Source organism: Brienomyrus brachyistius, chromosome 10, assembly GCF_023856365.1.
Source record: "Brienomyrus brachyistius isolate T26 chromosome 10, BBRACH_0.4, whole genome shotgun sequence".
Lineage (NCBI taxonomy): Eukaryota > Metazoa > Chordata > Actinopteri > Osteoglossiformes > Mormyridae > Brienomyrus > Brienomyrus brachyistius.
Genome location: NC_064542.1, coordinates 3,140,046 through 3,156,346, shown reverse-complemented (window position 1 = coordinate 3,156,346; position 16,301 = coordinate 3,140,046). Strand labels below are relative to the sequence as shown.

The following is a 16,301-nucleotide window of genomic DNA, read 5'->3' as shown; positions in this document are numbered from 1 at the left end:
GCATGAACATGCAGACCTGAGGTCTAAAGTAACTGCACTATCATGACAGCCACCATGAAAACAAATGAGCAACTCCATTGCAATGCTACATCAATCTTAAAACAGTACTGTGCATTATTCTTATTGGAACTTGTGGAAATGATTTTTAAAATGATGCTGACAATAATTTTCTGGAAAGCATACTGGTTTGAAAATGTGTGCCCTAAATTTTGAATTTTACAACACTCTTAGTGTCTAAAGCTATTGCAAATCTGTTCAGTCTCAAGCAAAGGAGACTGAGGGGGGGACATGATCCAGGTATATAAGATTCTAACAGGTTTGGATGCTGTTCAACCAAATAGTTACTTCAGCATTAGTTCAAATACACGAACTCGTGGCCATAGGTGGAAATTAGCGGGAGAACATTTCAAACTGGATTTAAGGAAGCACTTCTTTACACAGCGTGTAGTCAGAGTATGGAATAGCCTTCCTGATAACGTAGTGCAAGCTGAATCCTTGGGTTCCTTTAAATCAGAGTTAGATAAGATTTTAACGACTCTGAGCTATTAGTTAAGCTCTCCACAAGCGAGCTTGATGGGCCGAATGGCCTCCTCTCATTTGTATAGTTCTTATGTTCTTATGTCCTTATGTTCAAAGAGCAGTATCATTCAAAACAGCCACAACACATAAACATGCAAATAACTTTAGATGATAAAATTATGCTGCATACTTATACAATGTAGAATATATGCACATGCCAGGAAACTCATAAAAATAATATAGAAATTCAGGACTATATGAAACTATTAGTTCTATAGGATCATAATGTTAGAATTCTAAAATACTACTTAATATATTTATACTCATTTTCCTATTTTATTATTAACGATTTCCAACAATAAAACATTTTTACAAGATAAAACACCAGATCTAGTCATAACAATACTATCAACAATAAAATGTTTTGTTTAAATTTTAATATGACAATATATTAGTAATATATTAGTAATTACCTATGAATTCATAATAATCTTCAATCCACTATATAATCCAAAAAATTCATTATAAACAAACCTGCAGTTAGTAAGGCATTCACGAAAAAAGATCACCTCATAATTCCACTGTAACGATAACAAAAGCTTCAGAGAGGGATTATGCAGTCGAAATAGCTGTCAGTTTAAATGTACCCATTCCTCCATCTATCCATCAAAAACACCGTAAACAGATAACGGTAACATATCTATTCTCACCTTTTCTTCCCATCTTTCATTTCCTTCTATGTCTGTCTTTGTATGTGGCAGCGTCTGTATTCCACTGGCATCCAGACTGATGACGCTCTGACTACACGGTCTGCCGTATTTCAGGTCACTCCTCCTGGAGTCAGTCGTCCCGCAGCCCTCATAATTGTACACGTGCTGAAGAGTTCCTGTACCTCCGACGTCTGCGTAAAGCGGTGGGTAGTACGGGATAATTGGGAGATTCCCACTGGACTTGTAAAACCGCTCATGTCTCCATCTGTAGCATTTTACTGACAATATCGTTATAATTGAAATAATGAAAAGGAAGGAAACTACAGCTAAAGCTAAAATTAAATAAAAAGTCAGACTGTCATTATAATCCTTGTTGTGCGTAAAATCATTAAATTCCGAGAGTATTTCAGGGAAGTTTTCCGCCACCGCCACGTTAACATTGACTGATGCTGAACGAGGGGGCTGCCCGTTATCCTCTACTATAACAGTTAGTTTTTGCTTCACAGTGTCTTTATCACTTATTTGCCGTACAGTTCTGATTTCTCCATTCTGTAAGCCGACTTCGAATAGGGGTCTGTCAGTTGGTTTAAGCAGTTTATATGAGAGCCAGGCATTCTGGCCGGAGTCCACATCAACAGCCACAACTTTAGTAACAAGATATCCAACTTCAGCGGAGCGGGGTAGTAATTCAGCCACCACCGAGCCACTAGCGTGTACAGGGTAGAGAATATGAGGCGCGTTGTCATTCTGGTCCTGGATAGAAATTGTTATAGTCACAGTACTGCTCAGCGGAGGTGATCCTCCATCTTGCGCTTTTACGTGAAACTGAAAAGACTTTATTTGCTCATAGTCCATTGACCGTACGGCGTGAACCACACCGCTCTCAAGGTTAACAGAAATATAGGAGGAAATAGGCACTCCATTTACAGATGTATCTTCCAGTATGTAGGAAATACGAGAGTTTTGATTCCAGTCGGCATCACTTGCTTTCACTGAGATTACAGAGAGCCCTGGTGCATTGTTTTCTATTATATACGCATCATACGAACGTTTGTCAAAAACCGGCGCATTATCGTTCACATCTGATATCTTTAAGTTTAAAATGACGCTGCTGGAAAGTGAGGGAATTCCTTCATCTGTGCAGATCACGGTTATGTTATATTCAGACCGTGTTTCTCGATCCAAAGACGATCCAGTAACAAGACTGTAGAAATCATTTGAGGTAGATCTGATGCTGAATGGAAGGTCTTTATCGATTAGACAATGGACCATTCCATTATTTTCAGAGTCGGGGTCCTGCACTGTCAGCATAGCTATTACCGTGTCTTGGGGCGAGTCCTCCGCAATTGCCTTTGACGACGACAGGAAGTTAATTAACGGACTATTATCATTCACGTCAATAACTTCGACAATGATTTTACCAGAATCGGAGAAGCCGCCGTAATTTTTTGCTTCAATATGAATCTCATAATGTTTGACTTTTTCATAATCGATTTTACCAGATAATCTCACCTGCCCATTATCTTCGCCGATCTCAAATAAATCTGACGCATCATCCAAACTGTTTGTAATAGAATATGTCACTTTTCCATTGGGACCTTCATCTAAATCTGACGCGCTCACTGTAGTTAAAACAGTTCCTTTAGCGGCATTCTCTGTTACAGATGCCTTGTATATAGGCTGCGTAAAAACAGGAGCGTTGTCATTAACATCAAGTACAGTTATATGTATTTGCGCTGTACTAGACATCGGTGGATTTCCACCGTCCACAGCCGTTAACAGTAGTGTCAATTTGTCTTGCTTTTCTCTGTCAAGTGGTTTTTCTAAAATCATTTCAACCTTTTTACTCCTGTCTTCCTGATTGTGCAACTTTAGGATAAAATGTTCATTAGGTTCAAGAGAATAGGCTTGTAGGTCATTAATACCTACATCAGTATCAAATGCTTTTTCTAAGACGAATCTAGCTCCTGTTACAACTGACTCGCTTATTTCAATTCTAAAATCGCTGTTCTTAAACAGTGGCGCATTATCATTGATGTCTGAAATTTCTAAAACGAATCTGTACAGTTCCATCGGATTTTCTAAAATGATCTGAAAATGTAACGAGCACGACATTGTTTTACCACAAAGCGATTCTCGATCAATTCTTTCTTTAACAAGAAGGAGGCCCTTTTCTTTATCCAACTCGATGTATTCCGTATTGTCTCCAGTATATATACGGGCGTTACCTAATCTAAGCCTTTTTAAGTCTAAATCGAGATCTTGGGCAATATTACTTACTAAGGACCCTTTCGCCATTTCCTCTGGGATAGATAAACGCACCTGGCCATTAACGAAAAAAACATATATGAGAAATACAGATGCTACTTGCCATGTCGTTGATTTGCCCGACATTTTCCCGTCACCTCCAGATCAGTAGTACAATATATTCCGTACCTGACAATGAAGTAGCTTTGAATCTTAAATATATTCCTAAACCGGATTTAACTAACAACATTAAACACGTTTTTCTGCATTTAGAAACAGGCTACTCGGGAATCCTGCACGATATATTGAGATATAACTGACTCTATACTTCTCTCCCCATCCTTCAGGATAAAAGGGGAGGTTCTTTTCGAAATCAGTACGCTTTACGCAGGACACTGATCAACAGCGTCACTCTGAGTTCATACATTGAAGTGCAAAATATATTCATGATAAAACTTAAGACTGAATCACTAAACGTGAATCGTGACTGAATAAACCACATAGAATAAATGACAGAGAATCATGCTAAAATTAATGTTATACAATTGCCATGAACAAAAACTGAGAATTTAGGCAGTTATATGCAAAGAATATTACAATTACAGTATTTGTCGATTGCTATCAATCTGATTGCTTAAAACGTTTGTGTCAAAGCAGAAAAGTGCCAAATCATAACTGAAAGAAAAATTTCTCCAAAGGACAACTCATCAGCAGCACATTTTTATTGTAATGTCAAGATGTAAATTTTAAGAGCTTGCAATAACACTACCAAGAACTGTATTCAAGAAACGATGAATTTTATGCAACAAGCGTTAAGACACAATTGAAAAAGTAAAATAATGATACAATAAGCCAATTATAAACACAAATACACACGAACTCAAAATCAATCATAAAGTACGAAACCTCACCTGAATTACATCTTCACATTCTTTCTCAAGACGCATTAGAGTCTGTGTTCCACTGGCATCCACACTGATGACGCTCTGACTACACGGTCTGCCGTATTTCAGGTCACTCCTCCTGGAGTCAGTCGTCCCGCAGCCCTCATAATTATACACATGCTGAAGAGTTCCTGTACCTCCGACGTCTGCGTAAAGCGGTGGGTAGTACGGGATAATTGGCAGATTCCCCCCGGATTTATAAAACAACCTCTCATGTCTCCACCTATAGCACTTCACTGACAATATGGTTATGATGGAGACAGTAAAAAGAAAGGAAACTACAGCCAAAGCCAAAATTAAATAAAAAGTCAGGTCGTCATTGTAATCCCTGTCGTGCGTAAAATCTGTGAATTCCGAGAGTATTTCAGGGAAGCTGTCCGCCACCGCCACGTTAACGTTGACTGATGCTGAACGAGGGGGCTGTCCGTTGTCCTCAACTACAATAGTTAACTTTTGCTTTACAGCATCTTTATCGCTGATGGGGCGAATAGTTCTGATTTCTCCATTCTGTAAGCCCACTTCGAAGAGCGCCCTCTCTGATGGCTTTAGTAGTTTATATGAGAGCCATGCATTCTGTCCGGAGTCCACATCAACAGCCACGACTTTAGAAACCAGATAGCCGACTTCTGCTGAACGTGGCACCATTTCAGCCACCACAGATCCACTGGCATATACTGGGTAAAGGACTTGAGGCGCGTTGTCATTCTGGTCTGTAATAACGATGGTAATAGTCGCGTTACTGCTAAGTGATGGGGAGCCTCCATCCTGTGCCTTTATATGAATCTGTAATTCTTTAATTTGCTCGTAGTCAAAAGAGCGCATTGCGTGGAGAGCGCCATTCTCTGCGTTGACTGAGATATAAGATGATGTTAATATTCCATTCATTTCTGTGTCCATGAGAAAATATGATAAATGCGCATTATTGCCCGAATCCACGTCGCTCGCTTTGATGGTAAATATGGACGCCCCTACTGCGTTATTCTCCTGGACATGAGCAGTGTATGTTTTACTTTCAAATACGGGCGCATTATCGTTGATGTCTGACAGTTTTAGAGTTAAGGTCTTGTTAGTAGAATATGAAGGTGAGCCTTTGTCCACAGCCGTGATCGTTATTTTATACTCAGGCACTCTCTCCCGATCTAACACATTGTCGGTTGTCAGTGTATAAAAATTAGGCGAAGACGACGTAATTTTAAAGGGCAGGTGTGGATTAATAGAACAAGAAATTTCTCCATTTTTACCGGAATCTAAATCTTTTATGTTTAGTAGCGCTATAACAGTACCAGATGCCGAGTTTTCGGGTATGGGGCTAGAAAAAGACATCAGTGTAATTAAAGGTGCGTTATCGTTTACGTCGATAATTTCAATAATCACTTTACAGGATCCGGTTAATTCGCCGGCATCGGAGGCTTTCACATTGATTTCATGCTGCCTAGCCTTTTCATAATCTAGTGATCCGCTTACCGTAATCTCACCGGAAAACCCGTTAATATGGAATAAATCAGTAGCACTCCGTCCAGAAAAGCAATATCTCACCTCAGCATTTACTCCTTTGTCTGCATCCGTCGCAGTGACTTTAAGTACCGTAATGCCTTTAGATGCATTTTCGGGTAAATGAGCTTTGTAAACTGCGTGGCGAAACACTGGAGCATTATCATTTGCATCTGAAACTATTATGATTATTTTCATTGTTCCAGATTTCTGTGGGCTTCCTCCGTCTAACGCGGTGAGGATCAGCGTGTGCTCCTCTTGTTTTTCTCTGTCGAGCGCGGTTTGAAGCTCAATATCTACATACTGAGCACCATCAGGAGTGGATTGTTGTTTTAACAAAAAATGATCGGTCGGACTAAGTTTGTACCCATGAACTGTATTTACTCCTACGTCAGGGTCCTCGGCGCTCTCTAACTGGAATCTAGCTCCTAACCCGACAACTTCACTGATATTTAATTGTATCTCTTTTTTAGAAAAAACCGGAGCATTGTCGTTAATGTCTGTTATTTCTACATCTATACGATGTAGCTCCATAGGATTCTCCAGAATGATCTGGAAGTGCAGAGAGCAGGGGGACACTGGGCCGCAAAGCTCTTCTCTGTCTATTCTTTCTCTCACAATCAGCGTCCCTTTATCATTATTCAGACCGATATACTCACGACCATGTTCCGTAAAAACACGAGCTCGGCCAGATTTCATGCGCTGTATATCCAGACCGAGGTCTTGTGCGATATTCCCCACAAACGAGCCTTTCACCATCTCCTCTGGAATAGAATAACGGACTTGTCCATAAACACCGTTTGCGATGTAAATACACAGGACGAGAATCTGCAGCTGCCATTTCCAAACCTGACTGGTGTCCCCAGAATTGACAAGGAAACGAAAAAATATCATCCTCTCTTAATAAAACAAAAACGTTTTGATATCAACATGAAGGGCGTCCGATTCTGTTATAGTTTTCAACTCCAAACAGCTTGATAGAACAAAATAAATGCATATATATTCTACAGAAGCCACTGCGATGTTCTGTCTGTCTTACGTTGTATTCTGGGTGCTGAATGCTACGTGCATCACGAAATACGGCTAAATAAGGGTGGGCCTCGGCAAAAGGGTTTAAACCTCACACAGCGATCAACAGCGGCACTCAGAGCACTGAACAAAAACTGCACTCACACACATAGTTTCAGAATTACATCATTAATGTATTGTATAAATTACACTTTCTGTCAACATCACAATTTTAGACACATTTTACTTAACCCAGTAACCTATATATTCTTATTTGTGAATACTAATGTTTGTGTATAGCTAGTTTCTCTCTGAAAGCTGTTTTTAAGCATTGAATGTGTTAAAATGGTCAATATAATTTTCAGAAATTTTGCAGAAAAGCCATTGATAACCACTGTCCATTGGCAATCCCTGTGCATTGTCTATTGCAACAGTCAAATTCATGACATAGCCAGATTGCAGAGCAGGTGAGGGTTTCCCAAAAAAACTGGTGTAGCAGCTGCTAAATAAAGAAGCTGAATGATATGACATTTTGGGAATTAATCTATTTCACAGTTTTCTCATATACTTTATCCTAAAAAAAAAGGAAACCGTAAGAAACCACTTAGCTGGATAATTTTTGAATAACTTAATAAAAAAAATATATGCATTTAATTTAGCAATTTTTCAAGTCTCTTATTGTGCCCAAAACATTGGCATGGAATTATATTTTTTTCAAAAAGACACATACATAATTTCTATTGAGAAAATAATGGGCATTAGACAAGACTGAACTTTTAATTTACCTTTCTTTGAAATGTATATTAATATTACTGAATTCAGTTATTATTCTGCTGTGTTTCATGTTCCTAGATCAAATGGTAAAAAAGCAGCCCTCCAGAGAAAATAACTCCCCCCATACGCATCATTCTGGTACTATCCTTAATGTTACCTGCCGTTATGCCGTTAATGTCATAAATGCAGTGTATTGCTTTCACTGTTTTGCTGTCACCCTTTATGGCTATCGCTTTCTGTGATTCAGTATGAGCATAACAGATATTAACATAAAATAAAATTAAATATTTGTTAACCATATATTCATTCATAAAATTGTTCTATATATATGCCATATAAAACTCAAAATCAATGCAGGATCAATTTGCAATCTCCGGATATGCAACCCTGAAGTTCCTAGGAAAGCAGTACCACGTCAAGATCCACTGTTCAGTTATATCTACCCATTAAAAGCACATGCTAAGCAGGGTAACCTGTGGGTCTGGAGCCTATATCAGACCGCATAGGGCACAAGGCAGGGGAACACCCTGTATGGAAGGGAAGTGCATTCCATGGCATACACATGCATTTTCTATAAGCAATTCAGAGATGCTTATTAGCGTAATGGCAGGAAACTGGAGTACCTGTGTGAAACGTATGTGACAATAAGAAAACGTCTGCATGCACAAATAGCGGAAGCAGGATTCATCCTTGCATGTGTGCTGCAGCAGCAGTGCTACCGACAGCCAATATGCAAGCTATTTTAACATTAGTTTTGTTGTTGTTGCTGTTGATGATGAGGATAATATGCAATATCTGCACGGCCACGTTGTTATGTCAAACGTGATGAAAAGACTCAAAATATACGTGTTAAAAGCAAGTCATCTAAACCTTTTTGCTGATGAAGACAAAAACTCTTCAAGTAATCTCTCAAAAAAAAAAATCCGCATCCCTACCAAAGGCTACTGATATGGTCGATGAAATCATATGTGGAAATCTAGTTCCAGCACTCTAACCTCAGTGAGCAGAGCTTATTGTAAAATATAGTTATACACTGTCATGTTGCAAAGCAACGTAACCACCTTGTTCAAGACACAGGATGAGATATTTAGAGGTTTTGTCGGTAATATATCTAGAGATGTTGGTTTACACCAGTGGGATTGAAATAAATTTTGATGTTTTACTCATACAGAAGCATTTTCTTTCAAAGATAAAACAGCGTTTGTAATGTTGAAATTAAAAGATATTTGTATAGGTATATGTATCTTAAAATCATGGAAATTTTTATATAGTGTTAAATGATACCAAAACTAATGTAATAAAGAAACATTTAACACGGAAATGAATATACCAAATGTATAAAAAGGAGATAAGACTTTAAAATGGAGGGTTACAACTCTCACCTTTTCTTCTGAATTCCTGTTGACTTCTACGTCTTTTTCTCTATGCATCAGGGTCTGTGTTCCACTGGCATCCAGACTGATGACGCTCTGACTACACGGTCTGCCGTATTTCAGGTCACTCCTCCTGGAGTCAGTCGTCCCGCAGCCCTCATAATTATACACATGCTGAAGAGTTCCTGTACCTCCGATGTCTGCGTAAAGCGGTGGGTAGTACGGGATAACGGGCAGATTCCCGCTAGATTTATAAAACATTCGTTCGCACCTCCACCTGTAGCATTTCACGGATACTATGGTAATTATGGAAACAATAAAGAGGAATGAAACTACCGCCAAAGCCAAAACTAAATAAAAAGTCATATTGCCATTATAATCCTTGTCAGTGGTAGTGTCACTAAATTCCGCGAGCATTTCTGGGAAATTATCCGCCACCGCTACGTTAACATTAACTGTAGCAGACTTAGGCGGCTGCCCGTTGTCCTCCACTATAACAGATAGTTTTTGCTTGAAGGCATCTTTATCACTGATCTGGCGTATAGTTCTTATTTCTCCATTCTGTAAATTCACTTCGAAAAGCGCCCTGTCGGTTAACTTAACCATTTTATATGAGAGCCAGGCATTCTGTCCAGAGTCCACGTCCACAGCGACGACTTTCGTGACGAGATATCCGACTTCCGCTGAACGAGGCACAATTTCAGCCACCACTGAGCCACTTGAAGGAACTGGGTAGAGGATCTGAGGTGCATTGTCATTCTGGTCCAAGATTAAAATATTTACAGTCACATTGCTACTCAGCGGCGGTGATCCACCATCTTGTGCTTTTATGCGAAACCTAAAATCCTTTATTTGCTCGTAATCCAAGGAGCGTAAGGCATGAACTACTCCACTGTCGGAGTTAACAGACACATAAGACGATACTGACACTCCATTTACAAACGAATCTTCCAGTATATAGGAAATTCGCGAATTTTGGTTCCAGTCTGCATCACTGGCTTTCACTGAGAATATGGAGACCCCTGGCGCGTTGTTTTCTGTTATATATGCATCATATGAACTTTTGTCAAAGACCGGCGCATTGTCATTCACATCTGATATCTTTATGTTCAAAACGACGCTACTAGAAAGTGAGGGGATTCCTTCATCTGCACAGATCAGGGTTATGTTATATTCAGACTGTGTTTCCCGATCTAAAGACATTGCAGTAACAAGACTGTAGAAACCATTGGAGGTTGATCTAATAGAAAACGGAAAAATATTATCGATAAGACAATGAACTATTCCGTTATTGTCAGAGTCAGGGTCCTTCACTGTCAGTATGGCTACTACCGTGTCTTGGGGCGAGTTTTCCGGTATTGACTTTGATGTCGACATGAAGTTAATTAACGGACTATTGTCGTTCACATCAGTAACATCGAGGATAATTTTACTAGAATCCGAAAGCCCTCCGTAATCATTTGCTTTAATATCAATTTGATAATGTCTGGCCTTTTCATAATCGATTTCACCAGATAATCTCACTTCTCCGCTGATTTGGTCAATCTCAAATAAATCTAACATAGTGTCCATGCTATTTGTAATAGAATATGTCACTTTACCATTAGAACCTTCATCTAAATCAGACGCGCTCACTGTTGTTAAGATAGTACCTTTTGCTGCATTCTCTATTACAGATGCCTTATATATAGGCTGCGTAAAAAGAGGAGCGTTGTCATTAACATCAAGTACAGTAATATGTATCTGCGCTGTACCAGACATCGGCGGATCGCCACCATCCATAGCGGTTAACAGAACTGTCAGTTTATCCCGCTTTTCTCTGTCAAGCTGTTTCCCTAAAACCATTTCAACCTTTTTACTTCCGTCTGGCTGGCTGTGCAATTTTAGGTGAAAATTTTCTTTTGGTTCAAGAGAATAAGCTTGTAGGTCATTAACACCTACATCCGCATCCACGGCCTTATCCAGGACGAATCTGGCTCCGGTCACAGCTGACTCGCTTATTTCAAACCTAAATTCATTCTTTTTAAAAACGGGTGCATTGTCATTGATATCCGTAATCTCCAAAATAATGGTATAGAATTCCATCGGATTTTCTAAAATGACCTGAAAATGTAATGCGCATGGAATTGTTTTTCCACAAAGCGATTCACGATCAATTTTTTCTTTAACAAGGAGGAGCCCCCTTTCTCTGTCTAACTCTATGTATTCGGTACTATCTCCAGAATATATACGCGCGTTTCCTGATCTAAGTCTCTTTATGTCCAAACCAAGATCTTTCGCAACATTGCCTATTAATGACCCTGTCTCCATCTCTTCTGGTATAGATAAACGCACCTGTCCATTAACAGAAACGACAAAAAGGAGAAAGATGCATGCTACTTGCCATGTTACTGGTTTACCCGGCATTTTCCCAGCACCTCAACAAGCAGTCAAGCAATGTTGTTCTGGTTAAAATTGAATTGATATTCCGGATTAAAACAGGCAGATGATACGGTGTAAATGTCCAATGACGAAAAAACGCAATCAAAAATCTCCATAAATCCTGCACAATATATTATTGTGCTGTCGGGGAGAAGCGTGCCTTCCCAATGCTTTCTCGAATCTTAGGACAACAAGGGGAGGTTCTTTTGGAAATCTGATGATGAAACTGCAGCACGCTGATCAACAGCGTCACTTTGAGTTCATGTAAGGAAGTGCATTGCAATTAATAATAAAGATTAGTTTAAACAGTTTTATCTGAAACTAAAACAGCTTAATCAAAACACAAACTGCTAATTAAAGCAAAGAAAATGGAAAAGTTAAGCCTACTGAGGAGCCTCAAGCTAAAGTAGGCTGCTTTTCACCAAGCATTGGAATTGCAATGCTTAAATTCTTCTGCATACAAAGAAACTGAACTGTCATAATTAAATGTGGTTTCCTTCAGTAGCGAGAGCCGCAGCTCACATCTGTTTGAATATGTATTATTTTTTTCATTGCACACAAGGTTTTGAAGAAATCGGTATTGGTAAATTACAATCAGGAGCAGGATAAATTTCTAGAAGTTAACAAATTTCGTTAACTAAGAAAATCCATCCATCCTTCCATCCATCCATCCATGCTCTGGTTGCCTTTGTCATGATTATGGGTTGGTAAATTAATGAGTAAATATTGTACTGCATAGAAACAGAAACAAGACCACAAAAACATAGAACAGCAAAATACAAATTATCCTAAATAAAACCAGAGGCTGATTAAAACTTTAGAAGTTAATTGCTTCAAAAGACTCACCTGGTTTTCGGAAATCCCCGTTTCTCTCGCCATATGTGGAAGTGTCTGAGCTTCGCTGGAGTTCTCATTGAAATCACCTTGAATACAATGCCTGACATAATCTAAGTCACTCCGTTTAGAGTCCGTTGTCCTGCAGATGTCGTAATTGTACACATGTGGTAAAGTCCCTGTACTTCCTATATCCGAATAAAGGGTTGGATAATACGGAATAACAGGCAAATGTCCATTGGATTTATAAAGCAATCGCTCGCGCCTCCATCTGTAACATTTCACTGAGAAAATAGTTGTAATCGAGATGATGAAAAGAAATGAAACTACAGCTAAAGCTAAAATTAAATAAAAAGTCAGATTTTCATTGTATTCCTTCTCCTGCGCAATGTCACTGAATTCCGAGAGCACTTCAGGGAAGCTGTCCGCTAAGGCCACGTTAACGTTGACTGTAGCTGACCGAGGCGGCTGTCCGTTGTCTTCTACAACAACAGTAACTTTTTGTTTGGTAGCATCTTTATCACTGATCTGTCTTATTGTTCTTATTTCTCCATTCTGCAAGCCCACTTCAAATAATGCTCTTTCTGTAGATTTCACCAGTTTATATGACAGCCAGGCATTCTGCCCAGAGTCCACATCAACAGCCACGACTTTTGTGACAAGATAGCCGACGTCTGCTGAACGAGGCACCATTTCAGCCACCAGAGATGCAGCAGGTTGTACTGGGTAGAGAATCTGAGGTGCATTGTCATTTTGGTCCAAGATAAAAATTTTTACAATCACGTTGCTACTCAGTGGAGGTGACCCTCCGTCTTGTGCTTTTATTTTGAAATGAAATTCTTTCAGTTGCTCATAATCAAAAGATCGCACTGCATGGACAACTCCGGTCTCTGAATTAACGGACACAAAGGAGGAGACAGATAATCCATTTACCGAAGTATCTTGCAATAAATAGGAAACACGAGCGTTTTGATTCGAGTCAGGATCAGCCGCTGCGACTGACAGTATGGAGAATCCTGGTGCGTTGTTTTCAGTTATATAGGCATCATACAAACTTTTGTCAAAGACCGGATCATTGTCGTTCACGTCTGTTATCTTTAACGTTAAAGTGACGCTACTAGAAAGTGAAGGAATTCCCTCATCGGTGCAGATCACGCTAATGTTATATTCAGATTGTGTTTCTCGATCCAAAGGCAGTGCCGTAACCAGACTGTAGAAACCATTTAGCGTTGACCTGATTGTAAATGGCATGGTTTCTTGGATAAGACAGTGAACTTTTCCGTTATTCTCAGAGTCAGGGTCAAGAACTTTTAGTATAGCTACAACCGTGTCTTGGGGCGAGTCCTCTGCTATTGATTTAGATATTGACATCAAGTCAATCAACGGGCTATTATCGTTAATATCAATAACACCGATTATTATTTTAATAGAATCAGAGAGTCCGCAACAATCTTTCGCTTCTATATTAATCTGATAATGTTTGGCTGTTTCATAATCCATTTCACCAAACAGTCGAACTTCTCCGTTATTTTCGTCGATCTGAAATAAATCAGACATTCTGTCCATGCTGCTTGAAAGAGAGTATGTGACTTTACCATATAAACCTTCATCTAAATCCGAGGCACTGACTGTCGTTAAAAGAGTACCCTTAGCTGCATTCTCTGTAATAGTTGCCTTGTAAATAGCCTGTGAAAAAGCAGGTGCATTGTCATTTATATCGAGTACAGTAATGTGTATCTCTGCAGTCCCAGACATCGGCGGATTGCCACCATCCATTGCGGTTAACACAAGCGTCAATTGATCTTGCTTTTCTCGGTCTAGCGGTTTCTGCAAAACCATTTCTACGTTTTTACTGCCGTCTGTCTGACTGTGCTGCTTCAGAATAAAATTATCTGCTGGTTTTAGCGAATAGCTTTGGAGGCTATTAATACCAACATCAGGGTCAGCTGCGCTTTCCAACACGAATTTAGCTCCTGTAAGAGATGACTCGCTGATTGCAAACCTAAACTGGTTTCTTATAAAACTGGGAGAATTATCGTTTATATCTGTAATTTCTACATTAATTGTATAGAATTCCATCGGATTTTCGAGAATAAGCTGATAATGTAACGAGCACGGAGATGTTCCGCCGCAGAGCGATTCTCGGTCTATTCTTTCTTTAATAACGAGGACTCCTCTTTCTCTGTCTACCTCCATGTATTCAGTGCTGCCTCCAGAATAAATACGTGCGTTTCCCGATTTAAGTCGTTTTATATCTAAACCGAGACCTTGCGCTAAATCACCCACGAAAAATCCTTTCTCCATCTCCTCTGGTATAGAGTAGCTAACTTGTCCATCCACCGAACTCAGATACATGAAAAAAATAAACATTTTTACTTGCCATGTTATTGTATTGTCCGTCATTGCTCCTGCAAAGCGATACGATAATATGCCACGTTTCCCAGATGATCGCTCACAGTCTTATTATGGAATTTGTTGTAATTCTAGCTTTTAGCAGAACGATGGGAATAGATTTTTCTATAAGAGATAAAAACGCAGTTCTAGTTATCCACCGATCGTTGTCTATTATTCATAGTGCTTCTGACGACTCCTTTCTCTCCATAGCGCCTTTCACATCATAATAATAGGGGAGGTCCTGCTGGAAATCTCGTCACAGCACAGTCAGCATCCTGACCAACAGCGGCACTTTGAGTTCACATTTTGAACTGCAAAATTATAATATTTACATCCTATGCGTTGTCAGTAAGTACAATACAATAATGTTATAATAAATGTCCATCCATCCATCCATTTTCCAAACTGCTTATCCTACTGGGTCTGGGGTGATCCGGAGCCTATCCCGGAAGCAATGGGCACGAGGCAGAAAACAATTAACCCAGGATGGGGGGGGCAGCCCATTGCAGGGCACATTAACACACGATTCACTCACACATGCACACCTACGGACAGTTTAGCAACTCCGAATTAGCCTCAGCATGTTTTTGGGCTGTGCGGGGAAACCGGTGGACGTGGAGGAAACCCCACGACGACATGGAGAGAACATGCAAACTCCACACACATGTGACCCAGGCGGAGACTCGAACCCGGGTCCCAGAGATGTGAGGCAACAGTACTAACCACTGCACCACCATGCCACCCCTATAATAAATGTGAAAACAGTGTTATATATGTAAGTATAGTGAAGTTTTCACTGCCTATTAAATTTAATTAAAATTCTACCAACATTTATAAATTTAAAATACAAAACCTTGCTGCTTTCCTTCTGCACTTACAGGTATTAACGGAACACTAATATTTTCACGGGGATCTGAGAATCCTGGGCAAATTCAGACCCATGTCACTGGACAGCAGTCGTATCCACTCAGTCAAGGAGAGCAATGAAACACGTGAGAACCAGCAGAGATGCAGTGTGGATGCTTATCCCTTCTCTCCCAGCCTCTCTTGCCGCATTTACTGTACATGTAAGCCTCACTCTGGGTAAGGGAAGCCATGGGAGACAGACTCAAGCTGATAAGCCTGTTTCTCAGGTTCTGGCAAAGCTCACTAAGGGAAGAATAAAAAGGCTTGTCCCTGGTCCAGGTTGCCCTGCCGACCCCAAACCTGCCAGTGATTGGACCAGACCTCGGCCTATTCTCTTACGTCGCCACACAGCACTAACCACACTGACCAATGCGCTCATCACAGAACCCTTCATGGTGGCCACCTATCAGATTCTCACAGTCAGTGTTTTGGACACCTGGAAAGCATGTGGCCACACCCCAGCTACATGGCACTGGAGACAAATAATCACACCGTCTGCTGCTGCCTGCCTGGAATCTGCCTCCCTTTTAAAAGATTTCCTCATTCACCCTGAGGGTGTCACTCAGGACATTACCACTGAAATCTCCAGCCATAAATGTCACATACACTGGTTATGCACAAAGTTCTTTGGCCAGCTTTGCTGTACATTTTTATTCCTTGACTATTCAAAAACATTGAGG

At 40.0% G+C, this 16,301-nt stretch overlaps 3 protein-coding genes and 2 pseudogenes across 19 annotated transcripts in view; all 5 read right to left on the bottom strand.

Moving 5' to 3' along the window:
* Positions 1 to 16,301, bottom strand: part of LOC125750548 (protocadherin gamma-C5-like) — a 221,901-nt gene that overhangs the window by 102,556 nt on the left and 103,044 nt on the right. The window contains exon 1 of one of the 17 annotated variants that reach the window (XM_049028532.1): positions 12,334 to 15,127. The exons of the other annotated variants lie outside the window; for them this stretch is intronic. Within the exon in view, the coding sequence (XP_048884489.1) occupies positions 12,334 to 14,724 (2,391 nt within the window). The 5' untranslated portion in view covers positions 14,725 to 15,127. Of the gene's footprint in view, positions 1 to 12,333; positions 15,128 to 16,301 lie in introns of those variants that run through there. 17 annotated transcript variants of the gene reach the window in all.
* Positions 1 to 16,301, bottom strand: part of LOC125750553 (protocadherin gamma-A5-like) — a 94,500-nt gene that overhangs the window by 55,879 nt on the left and 22,320 nt on the right. The gene's annotated exons all lie outside the window — the stretch shown is intronic.
* LOC125750565 (protocadherin gamma-A11-like) lies at positions 1,270 to 3,950 on the bottom strand (annotated as a pseudogene).
* LOC125750561 (protocadherin gamma-A11-like) lies at positions 4,405 to 7,069 on the bottom strand (annotated as a pseudogene).
* LOC125750566 (protocadherin beta-1-like) lies at positions 9,092 to 11,774 on the bottom strand. The gene is given in 2 exon segments (XM_049028623.1): positions 9,092 to 9,309; positions 9,312 to 11,774. Coding segments are annotated over 2 exon segments (2,241 nt in total). The 5' UTR covers positions 11,473 to 11,774; the 3' UTR covers positions 9,092 to 9,229.